Source organism: Dromiciops gliroides, chromosome 2 (assembly GCF_019393635.1).
Source record: "Dromiciops gliroides isolate mDroGli1 chromosome 2, mDroGli1.pri, whole genome shotgun sequence".
In the NCBI taxonomy this organism is placed as follows: Eukaryota; Metazoa; Chordata; class Mammalia; order Microbiotheria; family Microbiotheriidae; genus Dromiciops; species Dromiciops gliroides.
This window is the reverse complement of record NC_057862.1, coordinates 76,341,089-76,362,788: the sequence shown is the minus strand read 5'-3', so window position 1 is coordinate 76,362,788 and position 21,700 is coordinate 76,341,089. Positions and strand designations below refer to the sequence as shown.

General features: G+C 45.0%; 2 protein-coding genes across 7 annotated transcripts in view; one reads left to right on the top strand and one right to left on the bottom strand.

Moving 5' to 3' along the window:
* HOGA1 (4-hydroxy-2-oxoglutarate aldolase 1) overlaps positions 1-7,060 on the top strand; it is a 49,378-nt gene extending 42,318 nt beyond the window's left edge. Inside the window, exons 5-7 of the mRNA XM_043989589.1 lie at positions 620-716; positions 3,810-3,943; positions 6,625-7,060. Coding sequence (XP_043845524.1) covers positions 620-716; positions 3,810-3,943; positions 6,625-6,774 — 381 coding nt within the window. The 3' untranslated portion in view covers positions 6,775-7,060. The remainder of the gene's footprint in view (positions 1-619; positions 717-3,809; positions 3,944-6,624) is intronic.
* Positions 7,061-8,786: 1,726 nt separating this feature from the next.
* Positions 8,787-18,702, bottom strand: MORN4 (MORN repeat containing 4). 6 transcript variants are annotated; one of them, XM_043989482.1, is made up of 8 exons: positions 18,575-18,681; positions 15,942-16,042; positions 14,849-14,887; positions 14,230-14,405; positions 12,216-12,354; positions 11,010-11,124; positions 10,495-10,604; positions 8,787-10,174 (listed from the first exon to the last, which is right to left on the bottom strand). In XM_043989482.1, exons 5-8 carry the CDS (start codon positions 12,280-12,282, stop codon positions 10,026-10,028), a joined length of 441 nt encoding a protein of 146 aa, XP_043845417.1. In that variant the 5' UTR covers positions 12,283-12,354; positions 14,230-14,405; positions 14,849-14,887; positions 15,942-16,042; positions 18,575-18,681; the 3' UTR covers positions 8,787-10,025. The 6 variants fall into 6 exon arrangements, with proteins under 6 accessions (XP_043845417.1, XP_043845418.1, XP_043845420.1 ...); XM_043989483.1 differs by lacking the exon at positions 15,942-16,042 and having other exon boundaries at positions 18,575-18,663; XM_043989485.1 differs by lacking the exons at positions 15,942-16,042; positions 18,575-18,681 and adding an exon at positions 18,383-18,505.
* Positions 18,703-21,700: the final 2,998 nt, after the last annotated feature.

Sequence of the window (21,700 nt, the reverse complement as noted above, 5' to 3'; positions counted from 1 at the left end):
TAGCACTGTGGTTTCTACTTGGTAAACCTATAATAAATGTGTTGAATTGAATTGAATCCCCAGGGATCACACCCATTTGTGCCCTACTGGCACAGATAATTTCACTGAGAACGAGACTAATTAGTAAGGCTGTGTTTTAATATAGAAAGACCACTGAATTTGGAGTCAGGGGACCCATGTTTATTCAAATCCTATTTCTGTTATTTACTATCTGTGTAATCTTGGGCTAATCATTGAACTTTTTACAATCTCAGTTTCTTCATTTACAAAATGGAAGGTGGGGGGGACTGGATCAAATGACCTCAAAGGTCTAAGTTTATGATACGATGACTTCCCAGAGGTTATGTGTCCCCCCAGTCCCCACTCCTGGATTTCTCTGTCTGTCTGACTCTGTCTCTGTCTCTGTGTCTCTCTGTGTCTCTCTGTGTCTGTGTCTGTGTCTGTGTCTGTGTCTGTGTCTGTCTGTCTGTCTGTCTCTCTCTCTCTCCTTGTCTAAACTCTTGAACTTTTCTTTAATGATGCTTTCCTAGCCCTAGCCCTAGCCCTAGTCCTAGCCCCAGCCCTGTTTATGTCCAGAGCTCTTCTAGCCTCTGCTCTGATGCTGTATCTAATATTGCAGGTGACCCGAGTGGGCTTGATCGTTCACAAAACCAAGAAGCAGGATTTTCAGGTGTTGGCAGGATCTGCTGGCTTCCTGTTGGCCAGTTATGGCATAGGTGAGTCAGCTTCTCCAGACTCTTGGGGTTTCCACTTAGATATTCAGAGTATATTCGGAGTCTACATACAGAGATAAGCAGGAAAGAGGCATTTATTAAGCACTTACTGTATGCCAGGCACTGCACTAAATGCTTTATAAATGTTTTCTCATTTCATTCTTACAACAACATTTAACAGTGGAGGAAACTGAGGCAGACAGGTGAAGTGATTCATCCAGGGTCACCTACCTAGTGTCTGATGCTGGATTTAAACTCAGGTCTTGCCAACTCCAGACCCAGCACTCACTGTGCCGCCTAGCTACTTCTAGAAAAAAGATAGTGTCAGAAAAGAGACAACTGGAGATTGTTGAAGGCGACCAAGTAGGGGGTGAGCAGGTCCAAAAACAGGGCAGAGAGGGTGGAGCTGGAGTCAGCTCAGGAACTCTATGCTTCCAGGAAGTTGGCCTTTGTAAACAGTTGGCACCTAATTTTGTTTGGCTGTCTTGCCCTCTGGGGCAAAGAATGCCTTGCCTGTTGTGGGGACACCTAGGGCCGGTTCTAACGTACTGCCTCCCTGTTTTGATACAAATTTAGCTCCTCTAATCTCACCTTGTAAATCATTCACATTGGACAGTGGCCCAGGGCCTCTCCCTCCGGGTCACCTTCTTCTCCCTATCTCTGAGTGGAGAATGACTAATACACAATCCCTTGGATTGGCCCCCAGATTGAATGGAAAGGGATTTGGGGTTTCTTGCTCTGTTTGTGTTATCTTGTTGGAGGCCAGAGTCCCTCAGATAGTCAGATAAGTTGTTGATTGTACCTAGAGTGAGGAAGATCTCAGTTCAAACGCTGAACTCCTTCTTCTGACACTTACTAGCTGTGGGGCCTTGGGCAAATCCAAGTCCATTTCTTCATTTGTAAAATGAAGATGCCAATACATTTGTACTTACTTTGGGTGTATAGTGGATAGAACACTGGGCCCGGACTCAGGAAGACCTGAGTTCAAATCCAGCCTTAGACATTTATTAGCTGTATGACTCAGGGCAAGTCACTTAACCTCTGTCTGCCTTGGATTCCTCAACTGTAAAATAGATGTGAAAGCACCTTCCTGGCTGTATTGTTGTGAGGATTAAATGAGGGGTTTGTTTTTTGTTTTTGGGGTTTTTTTGCAGGGCAATGGGGGTTAAGTGACTTGCCCAGGGTCACACAGCTAGTAAGTGCCAAGTGTCTGAGGCCAGATTTGAACTCAGGTACTCCTGAATCCAGGGCTGGTGCTTAATCCACTGCGCCACCTAGCCGACCCAAATGAGGTATTTGTTAAGCACTTAGCACACTGCCTGGATAGTACAGACTGTATGAATGCTTATTCCCTCCAACCTTCCCCCCTCACCTCATGGGGTTGTCCTGAGCCTCAAATGTGGTTATGTATTTACAACTCTTTTACAGGCCTTAAAAGTACTAAGGAAAGGGCAATTATTCATTTGGGGTCAATAATAACAGGCTTGAGAGTTTCAAAGCACATAAGACATCATCACATTTGACCCACTTAATTTCACAGTTAGGTATATACTCTTCCCCCCATTTTACAGAAACTGAGGCTTCAAGAGGTTCATTGACTCACTCAAGGTCACCCAGCTAGTTTCCCCACCTCTAAGTGCACCTCTCTTATCCACTACACCTCAGGACATACTCAATCCCTGAATGACAGAGGCACACATGGAAGATGATGCTGCAACCACAGTGGCCCCGGGCTCTAGGTTCCAAGGGCTCATAGAAAGAATGATGTTGTTACTAACCTTGTGGGACCCTAGTTCTCATGGGCTTTCCCTGGATCATGACTTGGCAATTATCTTCCCAATCCCTAAAAAGAAGGGAAATATGGTGGGAGGCTAGACTTATATACCTCATTCCTAAGCTTACTATACTGTTCTTTCTCCCTAGGCCTAGGCCCAGTTTCTGCCCATGCCTCAGTTTCTTCTCTCAGATTCCTGCGGGGACTAAAATGATAAAGGAGCAGGGCTTCTTTCCTGCTCCTGATCCAGGATTCCTGAGGTTGGGCTCACAGAAAAGGATCCTTAGCTGGCAGATAGAACTTTGATTCATGTGAACCATCCCTCCCAGCTCCCCTGGGGACAGAGAGGGAAAGGGACTTACTTCTGACCAGTCAGCATCCTAGCTCCAATTTCTTGCCACCCAACAAAGTCCTCTAAATAGCACTTGGCTCTTCGGACTCTGTTTCCCTCATGCATGACCACTTTTCCCCTTGGTAATCGATATTCTGTGGTCACAGAGTTCCAGCTTTTCCTGTGCTCGATGATCAATGCCAGGATGACTCTGCTTTCTCACCGTGAATATCTGCATTGGGCATGTGGTTGACTTGAGTCCCAAGACAGAGCCCCTTGAGTCTCTACTTACTGGGTGGCTGCAATGAGGTTTAAGGACAAGATCACTGGGAGTTTGAAGACCTGGGTTCTAGCCCCTGCTCAGCTACCAACTGGCCCTGGGTGCTCTTCAAGCAAGGTCGCTTTGCCTTTCCAGGCCTCAGTATTCTCTTTTGTAAAATGAAATTGGGGGAGGGCAGCTAGGTGGCGCAGTGGATAAAGCACCAGCCCTGGATTCAGGAATACCTGAGTTCAAATCTGGCCTCAGACGCTTGACACTTACTAGCTGTGTGACCCTGGGCAATTCACTTAACTCCCATAGCCCTGCCAAAAACAAAACAAAACAAAAAATGAAATTGGGGGACAGCTAGGTGGCACAGTGGATAGAGCACTGGCCCTGGAGTCAGGAGGACCTGAGTTCAAATCCAGCCTCAGACACTTAACACTTACTAGCTGTGTGACCCTGGACAAGTCACTTAACCCCAATTGCCTCACTTAAGAAAGAAAGAAAGAAAGAAAGAAAGAAAGAAAGAAAGAAATTGGCCTAAATGATGATTCATAGGGTCCCTTCCACATGCGAAGTGCTAGCATTCTAGGTCTCCAAGGAGAGAGGAAGCTCCCCTTTCAGGATTCTGAGTTTCGCTGAGTCCCGTGTACGGGGGTGCCTAGGCAGGGGGGTGGAGCATGTTGGCTGTGCCTGAGCTTTAAGTTTTATCTCTGGCTCTGGTGGCAGGAGCTGTTGGGGGCATTTGTGCTTTGGCCAATGTCCTGGGAGCACAGTTGTGCCAGCTGGAGCGACTCTGCCTCACCGGGCAATGGGAAGATGCCCAGGCCTTGCAACATCGTCTCATTGAACCCAATACTGCGGTGAGCTCCCTGTAAAGGGGTCTTTCTTCTTCCGTGCCTGTTCATGGTTGTTGTGAATGTGAAAGACTTCAGGAAGTTCAACAACTTCCCGACCAATCTCTTTATTTTCAGAAAGAGCCCCACAAGGATGACATCCCGACTCTGAGATCAGACGGTATAAAGGGTGGCTGAGAGCATCGCCCAGGCTGATCCTGGCATTCCTGTGCCTGTGTCCAGGGCTGACATAGGAGACAAGGGAATCTCCTGTGAGGCATGAGGGCGGGGGTTGGCAGTGCCAACATACCGAGAAGTGGGATGGCAGAGAGGCAGTTCTTCCCTTCCTAATGACACTCACTCAGAGAAGCAATCTGATTCCTCTCCATTGTCATTCTCCCCCATCTCCCAATATGGACACAGTCTTGTGATTATCATAGACATAGATGTTTAGTCCAGATGTAGAAGAAATGGTGGTGCTGTTGCCCAAGTTCCTGGGGGACCAAGCCTCAAATACAGAGCTGAGGTGTGATTAGAAATAGCAGTAAGATGGTCTCCACGGGCCAAAGAGAGGGCTTCATTCCCTTGAGTCATTTCCCTCTGCATGTTCCTTCCTTTGGACTCCTTATGCATCTATGGGATGATGGCTGGGCTTGGTTCCACTTGCCTTTTGCCCCTTCTAGTAGGGCACAAAGAAGGACAAGAATCCAGATTCAAGGAAGGAACAGCTGAGGAGCCAAGGGTGGGACTCCTAGGGTATAGAACTTTCTGGGGGCCTATAAATAGAATGCAACAATTTGTAAGATGAAGCCCCTCCAGCTAATCCCCATCAGGGTACACGCCGCCCCTGCACATTAGACATTCCTCTGTGAGGCTGGGTGACCTGCTCTTCTACTCCACCCCCAACCCCTACTCACCCAAACATCCCTTCTGTGGAAAAAGAGGGGAGACAGAGATAGAGATGGGCAGAAGAATCAGAATCAGACAGACAGACAGACAGACAGATGCAGAAAGGCAGAGGAAGAGAGAGGCAAACACAGGCTGGCCCCTCCAGAATCTGCCTGGAGCCAGGATTAAAACAAGAATATTCTTTCAAGGGGCAGCTAGGTGGCACAGTGGATAAAGCACTGCCCCTAGATTCAGGAGGACCTGAGTTCAAATCCTGCCTCAGACACTTGACACTTACCAGCTGTGTGACCCTGGGCAAGTCACTGAACCCTCATTGCCCTGCCTCACCCCACCCCCCCCCGCAAAAAAAGAATATTCTTTCAAGGGGGAGAATGACAATGGGAAAGAATCAGATCATATCTCTGAGTGCTAGTATTAAGAAGGGAAGAACTCCTGCCTCACTGCCATCCCAGTTCTGGCACTGCCAACCTCCTGCCTCAGAGGAGATTCCCTTCTCTCTTATGTCAGCCCTGGATGTGGACACAGGAATGCCAGGGCCACCTGTCTGATTCAGGCTTGGGCTGTGGTCTCAGCTCCCCTAACTGCAGTTTGATCTCAGCTGATTGCCCTGCCCCATGTACACGATGTCCTCCTCCCTCCTTCCCACCCCGTTGCCAGACCTGCCCCACAGCTATATTTAGGAGTTTCCATGGCCTTCACTACCCAAGCATCTAACCCTACACTTCCCAAGTCCCTAAGGGGCTCTGTAGGGGGTCTTCAGGAGTTGTCCGGTGACTCAGACACCGGGAAAGGCTATTAAGTTTTCCTTCCTCCTCACTGCCTAACTCGGTCACCCTGCCCCAGAAGGAGAGCATAGGGCTGGCCTCAGTCCTTAAGAGCCTTGGACTTGGGGAGAGAATCACCTCTATGATCGCTAAGGAATGCTGTCCTCTAGTGGGTGGCTCCTTAGAGGCCCAAAGGAGGTTTGTTTTTTGTTTCTAATCTCCCACAGAAAACATTCCCCGTGTGCAGTGAAGGATACCAAAGTTTTGAGTGCATGTCATAGATCTGGAAGGAGCTGGAGGGGTTGAGCGGGGTGAGGAGGAACAAGGGAAGTCGGGTCTTAGGGAGTGGTTTGAGGTTATTGAAGTAAGAAACAGGAGGCCAGTGAGTTACCTCCTAGCATTTACTCCTGGCTCCAATTCAGAAGCCCCTCTCCTTCCTTGCTTCAGCCCTCCTGGCCTGACTATTGCCCACATTCAGGGCCCCAGCTGATAAGGAACCAGTCCATAGGGTTTGGTCACTTTCCCCAAGGGGTTCTATTCCAATTGCTTGTCCCCCTTCTCTCTTCTTCTAGTTAGTTTTTTGTTCATCCAAGAACTAACCAAGGTGTTGAGAAGCAGTGTCAGCTAGGAGGAAGGAAAAAGGGCTAGGAAGGAGGGGAATCTAGTTCTCATCCCCACTTACCCCTAATATTCTTCTGTGAAGCCTTGGACAAGCCACTTCATTTCCTCGGGCCTGTTTCCTCACCAACATGAAAAAGGGTTGGACTAAAAGATTTCTAGTCTCTTCCAGATTTAAAAATATGTGAAAAAAAACCCTCTCCATCTTTCCCCATTTGCCAGACCCTACAGTCCTATACTCCACCCTTACTCATTACTAATGACCCTGTGTCTCTCAGTACTGGTAGCTTTGATCCCAGATTTCCCCTTTGGTATGATAGGCTTCGAAAAATTTTTATTCTATGCTTAGGAGGAGAAGTGGGAGCCCTAACTTTAAGGGTTGTATAGGATAAAGCTACCTCTGACATTTCCTGTCAGGTGACCCGACGCTTTGGGATCCCGGGGCTGAAGAAAACCATGGACTGGTTTGGTTACTATGGAGGTCCTTGTCGTGCCCCACTGATTGAACTGAGCCCTGATGAAGAAGAGAAGCTACGCTTGGATTTCACTACCAATGGCTGGCTATGAAGAGCTAAGAGCAAGGCCACCCCCCACCCCACCTTCCTATACCCATAGCCTTTAGGATACAGTGGAGGTGAGGGGGACACATGGTATCTTTACCTTTTGTCTATTCCCATTCTTTCCCATACCCCAGTCCCTAAGGATGTGACTCAACCTTTCTCAACGTTTTCCCATCTGTGAAATGGGGACAAAATCACCTGCCTCATAGGGTTGTTGGGAGGATCAAAAAATAGTTATGAAGCAGCTTCACAAACCTTAAAACACCATATAAATAAATCACTAACAGTTCTTCATCAACCAATATTGTTGTCACTGTGTACAACGTTCTCCTGGTTCTGCTCACTTCACTATACATCCGTTTATACGAGTCTTTCTGGGCCTTTCTGAAATCATCCTGCTTGTCATTTCTTATAGCACAATAAAATTCCATTATAATCATATTCCACAGCTTCTTCAGCCATGAGTTAACTATTCCCCAGCAATACAATGATCCAAGACAATCCCAAAGGGCTAATGATGAAACATACTATCCACCTCCAAAGTAAGAACTGATATTGATTGAGCACAGACTGAAGCATGCTATTTTTCACTTTCGTTCTTTCATTTTTTCTTTTATTCGAGTCTTCTTATGCAAAATGACTAATATGGAAATGTTTTACATGATCGCACATGGATAACCTCTATCTGATTGCTTACTGCCTTAGGGAGGGGTTAGGGGAGGGTGGGAAGGAGGGACAGAATTTGGAACTCAAAACTTTAAATAAAAATTTTTATTATTTTAAAAAATGTCAAAAGATCCTTTAAAAACCCCACCATATAAATGTGAGTTACTATTATGTGTCCAGGCCCTTCCTCCTTCACCAGACACTACTGGCTAGGCAAGTGGTAGCACCAGAGCCCCTTACTTCCCCCAGACTATGTTCAGAGTCCCCAGTTAGGAAAACCTGCTTCTTGCTACTTTGCTCTTTGCTCCAGCCTTTTTCTTATCACCCCAGGATCCAGAAGGGTGGGGGTTAGGGGGGGGGCAGGCATGACTCCTGTCATCTCCTGAGCTGGAATAAGGATTTTTTGAGAGGATAAAACAGCCTGGGCAGGATAAACCTGAGCTCCAGTCTCTGCTGCTTGGCCTAGGATATAGGTATGGAGAGGATTTTGCCCACTGATGGAAGTATGTGGGAAGAAAAGCTACAGTTGAGAGGCTGAGAGAGACACCACAAGGGCAAGGCCATTAGCGTTATCTGCACGGTGCTAGTGCCCCCATCACTGAGCCAGCCACCCTGCCTGGATCAATATTTGTCAAGCTTTAAGCACAGCGCCTGGCACATAGTAGGCACACTTCTTTTCTTCCCCCTCCAATATCTCAGTACTGCATAACTCAACTGCGCCCATCTGTTCTATCCATTCCCTGCATTTGGCAGGTGGGATGAAGGTGTGACCTCAGGTTTGTGGTCCAGGATCCCATCAGCCTTGTCAACTGCAAGTGTGCACCGCCACCTGGTGGACAAATGCTACTAAAGCCGCCTTTAGACTTGTCATTAGAGCGGGGAATCACAAGGTTTGAGACCTTCAGCATTCTGTTTGGTGTTGCCTTTGATTGGTAAAACCATTGCTTTGTAACAGTAATCCCCCCAAAACCATGTGATATTATCTACAAAGACCAACAAACTACTTCTGACCTGCCCTACCCTTGCCCCCCAGTTCCTTCCTGGAAGCCAAGAGGCTTTTGCCCAGCTGAGCCCACCATGCCAGTTCCTGAGGTTCACTCCATTTCGGCACTTAAAAGACAGCCTAATGATGGCATGAAAGAGAAAGCCACAAATACTCCCAAGATCAGGTGAGATGATCAGTGAAAAGCAGATAAGTTGGAGGGAACTAGGACAAGAAGCTTACTGAGGGGCATCTAGAATCTCAATCTTGGCACTTGGAAACACCAAATGGGGTCACACTGACCCAGTTGCAGCTACAAAAAACAAGGATTAAAAGTAAGAGAATGTAGTAGTGGCAATTTGGGAGACGTATTGATTCCTTATAAACACTTTTATTTCACCAGTACAATCCAGAGATGATAGAGGCACACAGCTAGTATTTCCACCAAAATCTGCTGCACAGGGAACAATCAATGTGAGAATGACATGGAGTATGGTGTGTTTAGGACCAAGGGGAACAAAGTCTCTGAATGAGCTCTGGGTGACGCTGATGAGTAGATTTCATCTCCAGACCTAATGTCCAGGGCTGGTGCTAAGAGTTACAGTGACCTGGATGCAATCCACCAAATAATTTTTAGCTCAATGCATCCCTGACTGATTCACCTTTGTCTAAATTGCAGGGAGCTGGTAGTGGTCTGGCCAGGTGGTCCACAAGGATTCCAGCCTAGCCAGTTCTTTCCCAGTCTTAAGGAAGACTGGGTCAATCCTGGCCTTCATGTACTATTAGTGGGCCTGGAGGTCCCTGTCTCCTGCTCTACAAGTAAGTCTTAAGATTGTAGTTTTGTATCAGTTTCTTACCCATATCAGAACAGCAATGAAGGTACATAAAGATGAGATGCAAAAATGGGGCCCTTTCCTGTGAGGTGGCTACACTGTTAAGTCAAGGACACATGAAGACCCATCACAGCACCCAAAGACTGAGAAAGAGGAGTTCAAGGGCAGCCTGGCCAGTCCAAGTGACAGACCTGGAGCCCTAATTCCAAACAAGAATGAAATAATAAGGTAACAGAAGAAAGAGTCTCCACCTTAGGCTTTTAAATGCCTGCTGCAGGCCTTTTCTCCCTGGCCCCGAGATAGTCCATCATCTTCCCTCCCCCAGGAAACCCAAGGTGTGGGCCTCTGCTGAGGGGCAGCTGTTGGATCACCTCCCTGAGTGGAGGTGGGGCACTAAGTATACCCCGAGATGACCATGGATCTAGGATGGAATAGAAGGCAGCAAGGCTCGGGGCAGTACAGGGATTTAGGGATGGAGAGTTCCAGGGTGTGGAAAAAGGCAGCTCGTCTGAGCAGCAGCAGACAAGGGGCAGGGCCAAGGCAAAACTGAAATCAGCTGCTCCCTATTCAGCAAGTCAAAGCTGTTGGAGGGCCTGTAAATGACCCCAATCCACAACAGAACTCTCAACTGGCAGTCAAAGGGATGTGTCAGAAGGCAGCTGTTTGGTGTTTGTAACTCAAAGGATCTTGGGTCTGGCTCACTCCTCCACCTGCAGTGAATGAACAGAGGTAGCCCTTCTGCCCCATCACTCCTCCTGATAGGGCCGTGGCACCCCGTCAAGCTGGGAGGTTCCGGGCTGACTCAGAGGCCCTCTGTGCCCGCTGGATCACTGAAGGACACTTTTCTCGCCGGAGCAGCTTGTTATTCTCAAAGAGACCTTCATTCCGAGGAACTCCATGAGAACCATCAGGAAAAGTCAGCAGGCCTGTGGGTTAAAATAAAAGAGGAAAAACCATTAGAGATTATTATAGGAAGTGACCCAAAGGTCTCAGTTCGAATCCAATTCAGAGAAGTTAAAAATGTTTTACAGGCCTGTAAGAGATTGCTATCTTCACCCTGATGAGGATAATGAAGGGAAAAGATGGGGCTCTTAGGCATCCATAAGTAAAAAGGGAGAGTTTGCACTTAGTAGATGACTTCCCACCTATTCAAGCTCAACAATCCAGCTATTCGGAACCAAGGAGAAGGCCCAGCCAAGAATGGATAAACCGAAAGAACAAGCCTCCAGTGACAGCTGTTCCTTACCAAAGCCATCGACTCTGCCACTCTTAAATTCTCCCTCAAAGGTCATGTTGTCATGGCGAATGAAAACTCCAACACCATTGAATTTTCCTTGGGCAAACTCCCCCTCATATCTGCAGAGAGACACCACCATGTTAGCCATTTGGGGAGAGACTCCAGGCTGGGGCTGAGTGAACACACAGCTTATCCGGAGCAAAGATGATTCCACCTGTCACAAGCTCTAACCATACTCAACCAGAGTTAGTGACTGTGACATAGCCCGGGAAGGCAAAGAAGGGAACATAAGAGGAAAACGTGGGATGGAAAGGGATGGAGAGTAAGAGTCAAAAGGTCACTTCCCTCCTGGCCACTTCAGGAAAGCTTCAAGATCTTGAAATGTTTAAGATCAGTCAAGAGAGCTAGCAGGTTCTGCAAGGACTGGGACTGGCTCAGAGTTAGCCAGCTGTTTGTCATTAGCCCATTTGTAGACTGGAGCCTCCCAAGTCTAAGGCTGAGAGGGGAGAGGACCAAGTACCCACCTTGAGCCATCTGAGAAAGTCAGTACCCCGAAGCCATTAAAGAGCCCATTCTCAAAATGACCCAGGTAGGTGCCACCATCTGCAAACATCAGTTGACCAATGCCATGCCTGCGGCCTAAGCAAAGAAAAGGACAGGTGTCAGGCTGGAATGGGGCAGCTCCTGGGTACCTTCTCAAGCACCTAGCATCCCTTCCCTTACAGACCATCGACTCAAAGAGGAAAGAGTTATCCTAAAAAAATGAAAAGAGGAGAAATTAGTGACATCATTCTGGTACTGAAAGAGCTAGTAATGCAAAGCACCAAAGCTGCCCTTGTGAAGGCAAAGGGACTTCCCCTCCCACATTCACAACCAATGGCTTGGATTTTCTTTACACGTGAAAGTGACAAGAAAAATCTAAAAAGAGCATCACGCTAAAAATGCTGCCCCTCAGCGGTGTGAAAGGTGCAGGACAAAAACGATTGACTTAATAGCACTGGCAAAGAGTTCACATCTTCAACAGTGCTTTATTTGCCCACTGAATTGGCCAGGAAACAAAGCAAGATGCCAGGTGAACAGTAATGCTCTTGACACAATGGACAATGGAGTTTATTTTAGGGACAAAGAAACTGTAATTTCCTAGGACTACCCAGGCATTACATGTCAGTTCTTGGAAGGCATGAAGATGGGCAGAAGGAACCTGGGAGAGAAGGAAAAAGGCTTGGAATGAGATGAGGCAAGGAAGGTGATGTCACTCCTCCAGGTCATGTCAAGCTTCCGTAACGGAATGCATCAGTTGTAGTAGCATGAAATCTATCCTTGTCTGCCACTAAAGGAATGAGGCCAAAGGTAAAAATATAATCTATTCTTCTAGTTGTCTTCTACCAGAATAATTAAGATTGAATTGATGATAACCCTAATTCTTCTGCTTTAAAATATTTAGTTTTGTTTTACATATATAGATACAAAGGGAACTATGAAAATTAAAAAAAAATACCTAACGTCATTGAAAGATGTTGACCCAATCCAAATTTTGCAGAGGGTAGACTGTGGGTGGAGGAGGGGAGACTAACACTGCATGTGTCCTCTTTTATTCATTCAGATATAGTGCAAGGGAAAGACTAGGGAGAATAGATGACCCAGCAAAGTTGATTTGAATACCCTAATATATTTTCCCTTCCGACCAGAAAGGGGCTCTCCTCTCTGGAGACCTCCAACACCCTTCTCACCCTCCTTCCACTCGCCACGATATTCCTCCCCGCTGGAGTAGGTGAAGGAGCCTTTTGTCAGGGTCATGGTGACAGCTTACAGAAGAGCAGGGTGACAACCACAGGAAACAGCCAGAGGCTTGCTATCGTCATAGGACAGCTAGAGAAAACGAAAGCAGCTTTGCAGATATGTTTGAAAAAGCTAATCAGCCCGCCCAAATCTTCACAAATTCAAAGGGGTCCCATGGAAAACATCCTTTTCCCCAACCACCTCTACCCCTTTTAAATCACTCTCATCTTCTAGCCAACTCCTTTGCCTTATTTTTAAAAATTGAGCCACATCTTATTTTCTAAGATTTCAGGGGAAGAAAGGAGAATCAGTAAAATGATTATTATGCTTACCAAGCACAAAAGACCAGCCCTCAAGGAACTTACAATTTATTTGTTGATTTGAGACTACCACAGAATGAAAAAAATGGATTAAGTTTGAAATTGTGTTGTTCAACCTTACGTACTGGCAAAATGCTAAGGAAAGGTTGGAGTGGTGTGAAAAACTTTATGAAATTAGGGGTGGGATGGAGAAGAACATTTACTGTCACAGAGAATTTAGGCACTACATGCCCTAAGTTTTCTATGACAGCTTATTCTTGAGATTTTGACATCTGAAAATTAGGAGATGATTCAATAAAATTCAATGATTTCACCCATAATGTGGAAATACCTATATTAGGCAGTGAAGACGAGAAAGTCTAGAGTGAGGAGAGTTGGCTAGAAAGCTGTGGGCATAGAAATCCTTACCCTGAGAGAGCTGATGCTTCTACCTTATCGTGTGTGTGTGTGTGTGTGTGTGTGTGTGTGTGTGTGTGATTGCTATGTCCAGGGAGTCATTAGAATCAAAGGCCTAGAAGGGACCTCAGGTGTTACTTTGTTCAACCCCCCAAACCCGAGTAGAGATTCCCTCTCTAACCTCCCTGACAGGTGGTCCTTTAGCTTCTTCTCGAAGCTCTTCAGGATTGGGGTGCTGACTACCTCAGGAGGCAGCTCATTCCCCTCTTAGAGTGCTTTAATCATTAGTAAATTCTCCTTATAGTGAGTCCAAATGTGCCTCTCTGAAACTTCCCCTTCCTCTGAAACTAGTTCTGCCTCCTAGGAGCAAACAAAACAAGTCTAATCCCTCTGTCTCATGACTGCATTTCAAACATCCTGGAGAAAATTCAGGGGCTTTGGAATCGAGATCATCCCTACTTTGGAGAGTTGGAGATTTCAGTTGAGGTCCAGTGACTTGCCCAAGCTCACACAGCTTGTGTCAGCAGTGGAATTTGATGGAAAGGAGTTTCTGCAGACAACCTCTTCACGATGCCATATGCTTCTATAACAACATATCGCACCACTGACTCATTTTGAATTGTGGTCTTGGAAATCTCACCCAGGCTTTTTTTATATGAATTGTTCAGGCATATCTTGCCCATCCTATATTTTTGTGGCTGATTTTTTCCGAAGTAAAGGAACTTCACATTTGCCTTTTAAGGTTTCATCTCAACAATTATGGTTCTTCATTCTAGTCTGATGAAGTCTGCCATTTTACCTATTTAGCGATACCTCCCAGGTTTCTTTTCCACAGATTTTAATGACTGGACCATCTATGCCTTCATCCAAATAACTGATTAAAAAGAATACAACCAGACTAAGGGTAGAACCCTGTGACATTCCCCCAGAGACCTCCCTCTAGTATGTCATGGTTCCATTAATCATCATTCTTTAGGACTGATCATCCAGTTCCAAGTCCACCCTCACACTTCTCCATCCTGACCACAACGATATCATGAGACACTCGGTCAAATGCCTTACTGAAACCAGCGTGTGCTTTGTATGTAGGGTTCTCTTCATCCATCATTCTAATAGCTCTGCCCAAAAAGGAAGTGGGGGTAGCCTGGCATAACTTGTTCATTATGAACTCCTGCTAGTTCACAATGGCTACTTGACAGTGGGGCATGCTAAGCTCATGCTGAGATGGGCTGATTTCTCCATTCCTTACCTGCCCCTAATATCCTGGTGACCTATTTTTCTCCAAACAAATGCAGATCCTGGTGCCTGGCATGCATTCGCACACACCAGTATTCCAGGCCCTCAGCTCTGGTTTCAGACTCACAACGTCCTTATCTCAGCAGCTTAGCATCAGACAATGTCTGGGTGCAGGTCAGCACGACTCCACTGCAAATACAACATTAATGAGAGCAAGAGGAATGGTTTTCCATCAGAACTCTAGGGGATAACTCTTTCCAGTTCAGATAGTAGTTTTGATAAATAAGGACCAAGGATGGAATCTAGCCAAACCATTAGAAGCAGTGTAATCTATGGCCGAGGTTCCACAAATTCAAGATCAATCAGGATTTATGGAAAAAGAATAGTACTGCATATTCTATCACTGACAAAGTCAGTTCAAAAGCAAATCCAAAGTTACTATTTTCATAGGAAGGTTACACAAAGACAATTCCTTTGCAAGTTTGGCTGGTATGAATAAACACTGCTATGTCTCAAAAATTTGCAAGGGTTCATTCCAGGATGTCATATGGAAGAGACTAGCGGGAGATTAACCCCCTCATTAATTCATTTCCCTTTCCTGAGAACTACACAGAAGTTCTAGTCAGAGTTACCAGTTGGCTGGAGGAACTGAACTTCTCTTTCTGAGGAACCTGTTGGATATCGGAAGAAAGGAAATAAGACATTAGCTTTATTGAGTGAGAAGGTACTAAATTGTTCCTTAGCTAGGAAAACCAAGCATGCCTCTGCTGTGTTGTCTGTTGGCCCTTTGGCAATAAACCCCAAATATACTAAGAAAGCTAATGAAATGCTATGGATTACTTTCTTGTTGCTAAGTCTCAATTTAGGAGGTTCTGCTTTGCCACCCTCTTCCATTTGGTTTTAGAATCTAAGCTACAAACTCCCCAGGGAAGTGTAGCCTCTTCTGACACTTGTCTATTTGGTATAGAATGTGTGCCACACATTCCTAAGAGTACAAGTAAGAGAGCTATTGAAAAGAACATTTGAAAGCAATGACTCTCAGCCAACAGTTGGTGTTCATTTGGGCAAGCAGCTGCTACAAGTGTCCACATCTTATTGCTGCTGTTTGGGGGCAATAGAGAGATTTACTACTTTGATTTCCATAATTATTCAAACTGATTAATGGACAGTTGCACTGCCAATAGCGAAGAAATGGAATTTTATCACCGACCCTGGTCACTGAGACAAATTTACTAGACTAAAAAAACCAAAAAAGTAACTTCTGCTAACAGAGCCTGGGGCTTAAATTAGTGCATAATAGCAAAAGATGCCAGAGTGCAGATTACTTTAGTTAATACTGAATTCAAATAAATATTTGTACAAGTTATTAAAATTACCATTTTAAAGAGGATATAGGGACTCAAGGCTTAGATTCTAGATTCATAAGTAGAATCTAGCCACAAAGGCAAGATGATTCATGATTCTAAACAGACACCCACCTTTTCTGTACACTGCATAAATGAATGTTTTCAAGCTACAAAGCATATGCCAAACATTTGCCCAAAAGGAAATTATTCCACTGTCTCAGAGAACAGATGATGTACTAACATACTACAACTCAACTCTCATAATGGAATTATTATTTTACGAGTACAGAGTAACCTGTTCCCAAATAAAGAAGGCTATTTTATACAGGGTCAGATTCTCTTAAGCTAAAGAATGTTTTATTGTGTCTACCTTACTTACTTGTGTACTATTTTCAACATTCCCAGATAATGTCACACTTAAATTTCAATAAATCTCTCCCCTTGATTGAAAAGGATGTTGGTACTTAGGTTTTAAGAATCCTAAAGAGAAGGAAATAAAGACTGGTAAGTGCTGGCTAGGCTTTGAAATTCAACTTGAATACTTAGATGGATCTTTGATTCCACTGATGTGGGTACTTTCTCCAGTATTGCAAATATAAGCCCATCAGTACCTTCCCATCCTATCTTGTATGACTCCTGTCCAAATTCCCCTGTAAAAAGATCCTCCACGGAAGAATCAAGTGAGTCTGTCAGGGAAGGGGGAGGGGAAAGAAAAAGAAGGGGAGGGGGATATCTCTAGATCTTAACATTGTATGGGTAACCACAAAGAATGTGGGCTAACCATCACTTCTCCCTAGCTCTTGCTATATGATCATCTAACCTTTTTTTTCCATTCATAAGTCTCTTTGATGATATTCTAGTTTGCAATGTTTTTCCTGGGTAATTCTTCACTTGGCAAGATACTACAGTCAGGTCACACCCACCCTACACCTTCTCTGTTGCCCTCTGGGTGACCCTTTAATTTGAAGACTTCAACAACTCAGCAAGACATCAGCAGAAAAATACTGTTAAAAAGCTGAGAAATCATTGGGAGAAACTCAGTATCACTAAAAACAATCACTGTACAGTCTCCCCAAAGGTCTGCTCTCCTCCTGTACACTTCTTGGGCACAGCTCACTGTTGACTTGCAATGTTTGTATGAGACAGATGTACTGATGGACAAGCTTTGTTGATTGTTCATTCTATTGCATATCATAGTCTGAATAACAGTAATTCTTTTTCCACTGGGTTTTCCTCTGTGGACAACTGGGACGAAAACTTTTGAATGACTACAGCTCTGATATATTCTGGCTCTTGATGTAATTAGCACAATGTATTCCATAAACAAGTGCATCTGGAAACCCTTAACATCTATAGAAAATCTGTCTTCCATGTATTCTTTGCTTAGAACATAAGATAATTCTCCATGACAAAGGCACTCCTGGTAAGCATATGTCTCCCTCTTTTATGACTTATTTGATATTTAAAAGCAGAGGGTCATTAGAGTTATCTCTGTGGTTACATCTTTCAAGGGATGTTGTATGATTTCAACATATGCAGGGGACACATTCTTTGAGAAGATCCTTTAAGGCAGTATCTTGCCTTATTGAATTAAATGCCTTTTTATAGTAAAAAACAAAACAAAACAATAAATAGAGTGGGGTCTTCTATCTTCTATACCTTAGAGTCAATTGGATGACCACAAAGATAGAACATTTTTTGTGAAAGCCTCCTGTTCCCTTCTCATACCTTTATCAGGGATGCCCTTGTAGATTATTGTCATAAAAATGTTGTAGAGATGGGAACATAGGCCAATGGGTCAGTACTTACCTAGTCTCCCAATTTTCTATGCATATGTTTGTGTTAATATTAAAGTCTAAGACTTTTTGACACACCTTTGGTATCCTCAACTCATTCAACTACTTTGAGAATCAATTCCTTAAGACTGTCACCTCCAGAGGGACCTTCTCTGTATATACTTGGTCTATTTCTGACACTCCTCTCATCTTTGTCTTTTCTAGGCACTGAGATGTCAGAGGCTAAATATGCTGGCTTCACCAATGTTTATTGAGGGTAAAATTTTTTAATAAAATCTTTTTTAAATAATAAAATCTTTATTGATACTGTATCTTCTATTACTTGAACAGAAGATGATCCAAGAAGGACCAAATACTTAGACTCGGTCATACACTTTCTGAATATTTCAAATCTCAATCATCAAAGGTACAAGAGAATTCACAATGGACCTACTCTGACAATAAACATGAAAGAGTTCACATGGTCATTGATTTAGAGTTGGAAGGGGCTTGAAGAGTCATATAGCCCAGCCCCCTCATTTTGTATATGAAAAAACTGAGAGGTTGTGTCCCAGATAATGTAAGTAGCCAAACAGCAGACCGAGAAAGGATTTGAACCCGAGTACTACGGTGTACTCCGATTCCAAATCCAGTGGTCTTTTTCAGGTGCCGAGAGCTCAGTTTAAATTTAACATGACCAAGAAATTTATCGTAAATGTTCATGTAGAAAAACAACAAATAAAATGGAAACAAAGTTCTCATTAACATCCAAGAGTCCTAGTTAGGAAGCTTGTGGGGAAAGTCAGAAACTCCAGGGATCTGAAAGGAGGAGCTAGGCAAAGCAGCCAGAGAAAACGAGCACACGTTGTCTGAGTCTGTCCCTTAACGTCTTTGAATCTGCCTTTGCTCATCTGTAAAATGGGAGATTATACCTCCACAGGTGCATCGTGAGGCTACGATGACCTCATGCACGGAGGGAGCTCTGCATGCGTTAGGGTGCCATGCAAACAAACAATGCAGGATTGTAATTTGTTATTATTGTTACCATCACATTTCGGCAGAGCAAGGCGATGCCAGCCGCCAGTTCCCACCCGCGGCCCGGAGGCCAGGCCTGGCTCTGGCTGCTCCGCTTGCAGAGGACGAGTTCAGCATCCTAGCGTCTGTTCCATCCCTGGCCACACCCACGGCCACACCCACCCCACCTCCACCCCGTGCCCACCCCGCCCCGCCAGCTGACCTGGGCTCCCCCCGAGACCCCGAGTCTTGGCTGCCGCGTGCCCGATTCCGCCCGGCCAGCCGCTGCTGCGGGCCCCTCCGCTGTCTTCCCTCGGACCCCTCCAGCCCCCCCCCCCCGCCCCCTCCAGGACCCCGGCGCGGCACCGCGCAGAGTCTCCGCCGCCTGTTGGTTGTTACCTGGGCAACCGGCAGCAACGCCTCTTCCCATTGGCCATTCCGGCTTATCCTGCGCCATCTTTGTGCGGGGCGAAGAGTGTAACGTAGGGATGCGTAGTCAGAGGGTGCGGGCCCGAGTGCTGGAGTTCCGGGCAGGGTTGTACCGAGCTATCCCCGATCCTCTGCGGGTACTTGTAACCTATGTGTCACCCCTACGAAGGACAGCTCGTGCAAGATTCATAGGCAAGAAGCACTCCCACTTCAGTAGCCATTGCGATTCCAACTTTTAGAAGTCTCTGCCTCACAGCTGTAAAGCATCACTGCCCTTAGTTTTTCCACATATAACTTTCCACTGTTCATATGATAGAATATTTAAAATGCTTTGCCTTCCCTCCTTTCTTTGCGGAGGTGGGGGCCATGGGTATTGCATATATTACTGCACATATTGTTAGATTTGATTGTTGTGTTGCTTGGTTTTGCTGAACTACTACTTTCTTGCTCCTGCCAAGCATTCCCCCTCCCCCAATCTGCAATGCTTGGCTGATCAAATGGCTTGGATGAGTTGGGAGTCACCAACCCAATCCTTCTGTTAGCATCCTCCAACGAGACATTCCCTCTCCCTATTCTAGACATTTTTTTTTCTGGCTGTTTCTCATGCCTAGAATGCTCTCCCTCCTCATCTCTGCCTCCTGGCTTTGACAGAAAAGGGGTAAATGAAACTTTAGGACTGGACTTCTGTTATCTGGTAACAAAAGTCAGAAAATATCCACACGTACACCTTTCAGTAAATAACCTCATATGTGTAATGGGGTGGCAATCCTCATAGCAACTCTGTGAGGTAGATGCTATTATTCATCCCCATTTTATGGAGAAGGAAAGGAAGACACCAAGAACTTAAATGACTTTTGGGGGGGGGCAGGGCAATGACGATTAAGTGACTTGCCCAGGGTCACACATCTAGTAAGTGTCTGAGGTGGGATTTGAACTCATCTCCCTGAGTCAAAGTCCTGCATTCTATCCACTGAACCACCTAGCTGCCCAATGGCCAGCTTTCCAAAACTGTTAAAAATAGTCTTGCCTCCTCAAAGCTGCAAAAGAAAAGAAAAAATAAAAGGGGCATACCCTTTTTATATGCTCACTCAGTTTCTGTACCCCTGAGCCAATTAGAAGACTTTGCACCTTTACTGAAGAATCTCCATCATGGACGACTGGACACAAGTTCTACTGTGGTTGTATGAACTGAAGCTAGGGAGGGAATAGCTATGAGGATCAAATGAGTTAACATGTGTAAGGAACTTTGCAAATCTTAAAGTGCTCTGTAAATGCCAGCTACTATGGTAGCTGTGAGCATATGGCCTCTTATCTCTGGTATATATATTTTTTCTTTTTTGCTATTATGTGAATGAGTATTGTGAGGTGGACATGTCTAGGCAGTGACTTTATAAGTTCAGGAGAGCCAGTGGTGAATGGTGGCAGTAGCAGTGATCATGTGTGTCCTAGTGGCTACAGATGGATGTGAAAATAATTAGCTTTAGGACAGCTAGGTGGCGCAATGGATAAAGCGCCGGCCCTGGATTCAGGAGGACCTGAGTTCAAATCTTACCTCAGACACTTGACACTTACTAGCTGTGTGACCCTGGGAAAGTCACTTAACACTCATTGCCTTGCTAAAAAAAAAAAATAGAAAAAGAAAAAAATCAGCTTCAGGCAGTATGACCCTCTCATGGCAGATAGAGGGGGGGCTGCCTATGGACTCTAGAAAGACATCAATCCTTGGAAGCCAGCAGAAAGCTACATCCAAGGGGAACTTGGTGAAGATTCTATAAAGGGAGAAAAGGAATCTCAGTGACAAGAGTTGCAAGTTATTTTTATGCCCTATAGTGGTCCAGTACTACTGGACCTGAAATCAGGAAGACCTAAGTTCAAATGTGGCTTCAGACAGAAGGGCTTTAACAAGGAGAAGATTTTATAGTTTCATTTTAGAGGTAATAGGGAGCCACTGGAGTTTATTGAATAGGGATGTAACATGATGAGACCTTTAAGATCACTTTATTAGCTGAGTGGAAGATGGACTGGAGTATGGAGGCACTTAAGCTGAGGGAGACCAACCAGCAGGCTGGCTGTTGAAATAGTCTAGGCACGAGGCAATGAAGGTCTATACTAGGTGTGGCAAAGGAGAGAGGGGTACATATACAAGAGATGTTGTAAAGGTAGAATGAACAGGACTTGGCAACTGATTGGCTATGGGGGTGGGGGTGAGAGAGAGGAGTAGTAGACAAAGACACCTAGACTCCCAACTTAGGTGTTTGGGAGGATGGTGCCCATGATAATAATAGGGAACTGAGGAAGAGGAGTGGGTTTGAGAGTGAAGATAATGTCCAATTTTGGAAACGTTGAGTTTAGGATGTCTACAGCACATTCAGTTAAGATGTCCAAAAGACAGCTGGAGATATGAAACTGAAAGGCTGAGGGAAGTTAGGGATGGATAAGTAAATCTGAGAATCCATGGGAACTGATGAGATCACTACAGTGCATTGTAGAAGGCCATAAAATGAAGCAATTTAACAAATATTTACTTTGGCCTCCAAGGGAGGACCTTATGAGAAGAGTTGGATACTGGATTTAATCAAGAAATCAAACAACAAGCAGTGACAGTATTTAATGCCGACTATATGCCTGATAGGACAGCTAGATGGCTCAGTGGATGCAGCCCTAAGTCTAGAGTCAGAAATACTTTAGTTTAAATCAAACCTCAAATACTTACTAGCTGTGTTATGCTGGGCAAGTCACTTCACCTCTTTTTGGAAAAGGAAATAGCAAGCTATTCCAGTATCTTTGCCAAGAAAACCCGATGGATAGTATGGTCTACAGGATCATGGAAAATCAAACACGAAACAATAACATATGCTGATATTGTGTGTTAAATACTGAGGTTATAAAAACAGTCAGTTCTTGCTCTCAGGGAACTATT

What these genes read in the sequence shown, in the direction of transcription:
- MORN4 (XM_043989481.1), bottom strand. Translation starts at nt 11,215, where the DNA reads ATGGTCTGTAAGGGAAGGGATGCTAGGTGCTTGAGAAGGTACCCAGGA. An exon ending in ACTTTCTCAGATGGCTCAAG is followed by an intron (nt 10,605 to 11,009) that starts GTGGGTACTTGG and finishes GTCTCTCTGCAG; the next exon opens with ATATGAGGGGGAGTTTGCCC. An exon ending in TGGCAGAGTCGATGGCTTTG is followed by an intron (nt 10,175 to 10,494) that starts GTAAGGAACAGC and finishes TTTAACCCACAG; the next exon opens with GCCTGCTGACTTTTCCTGAT.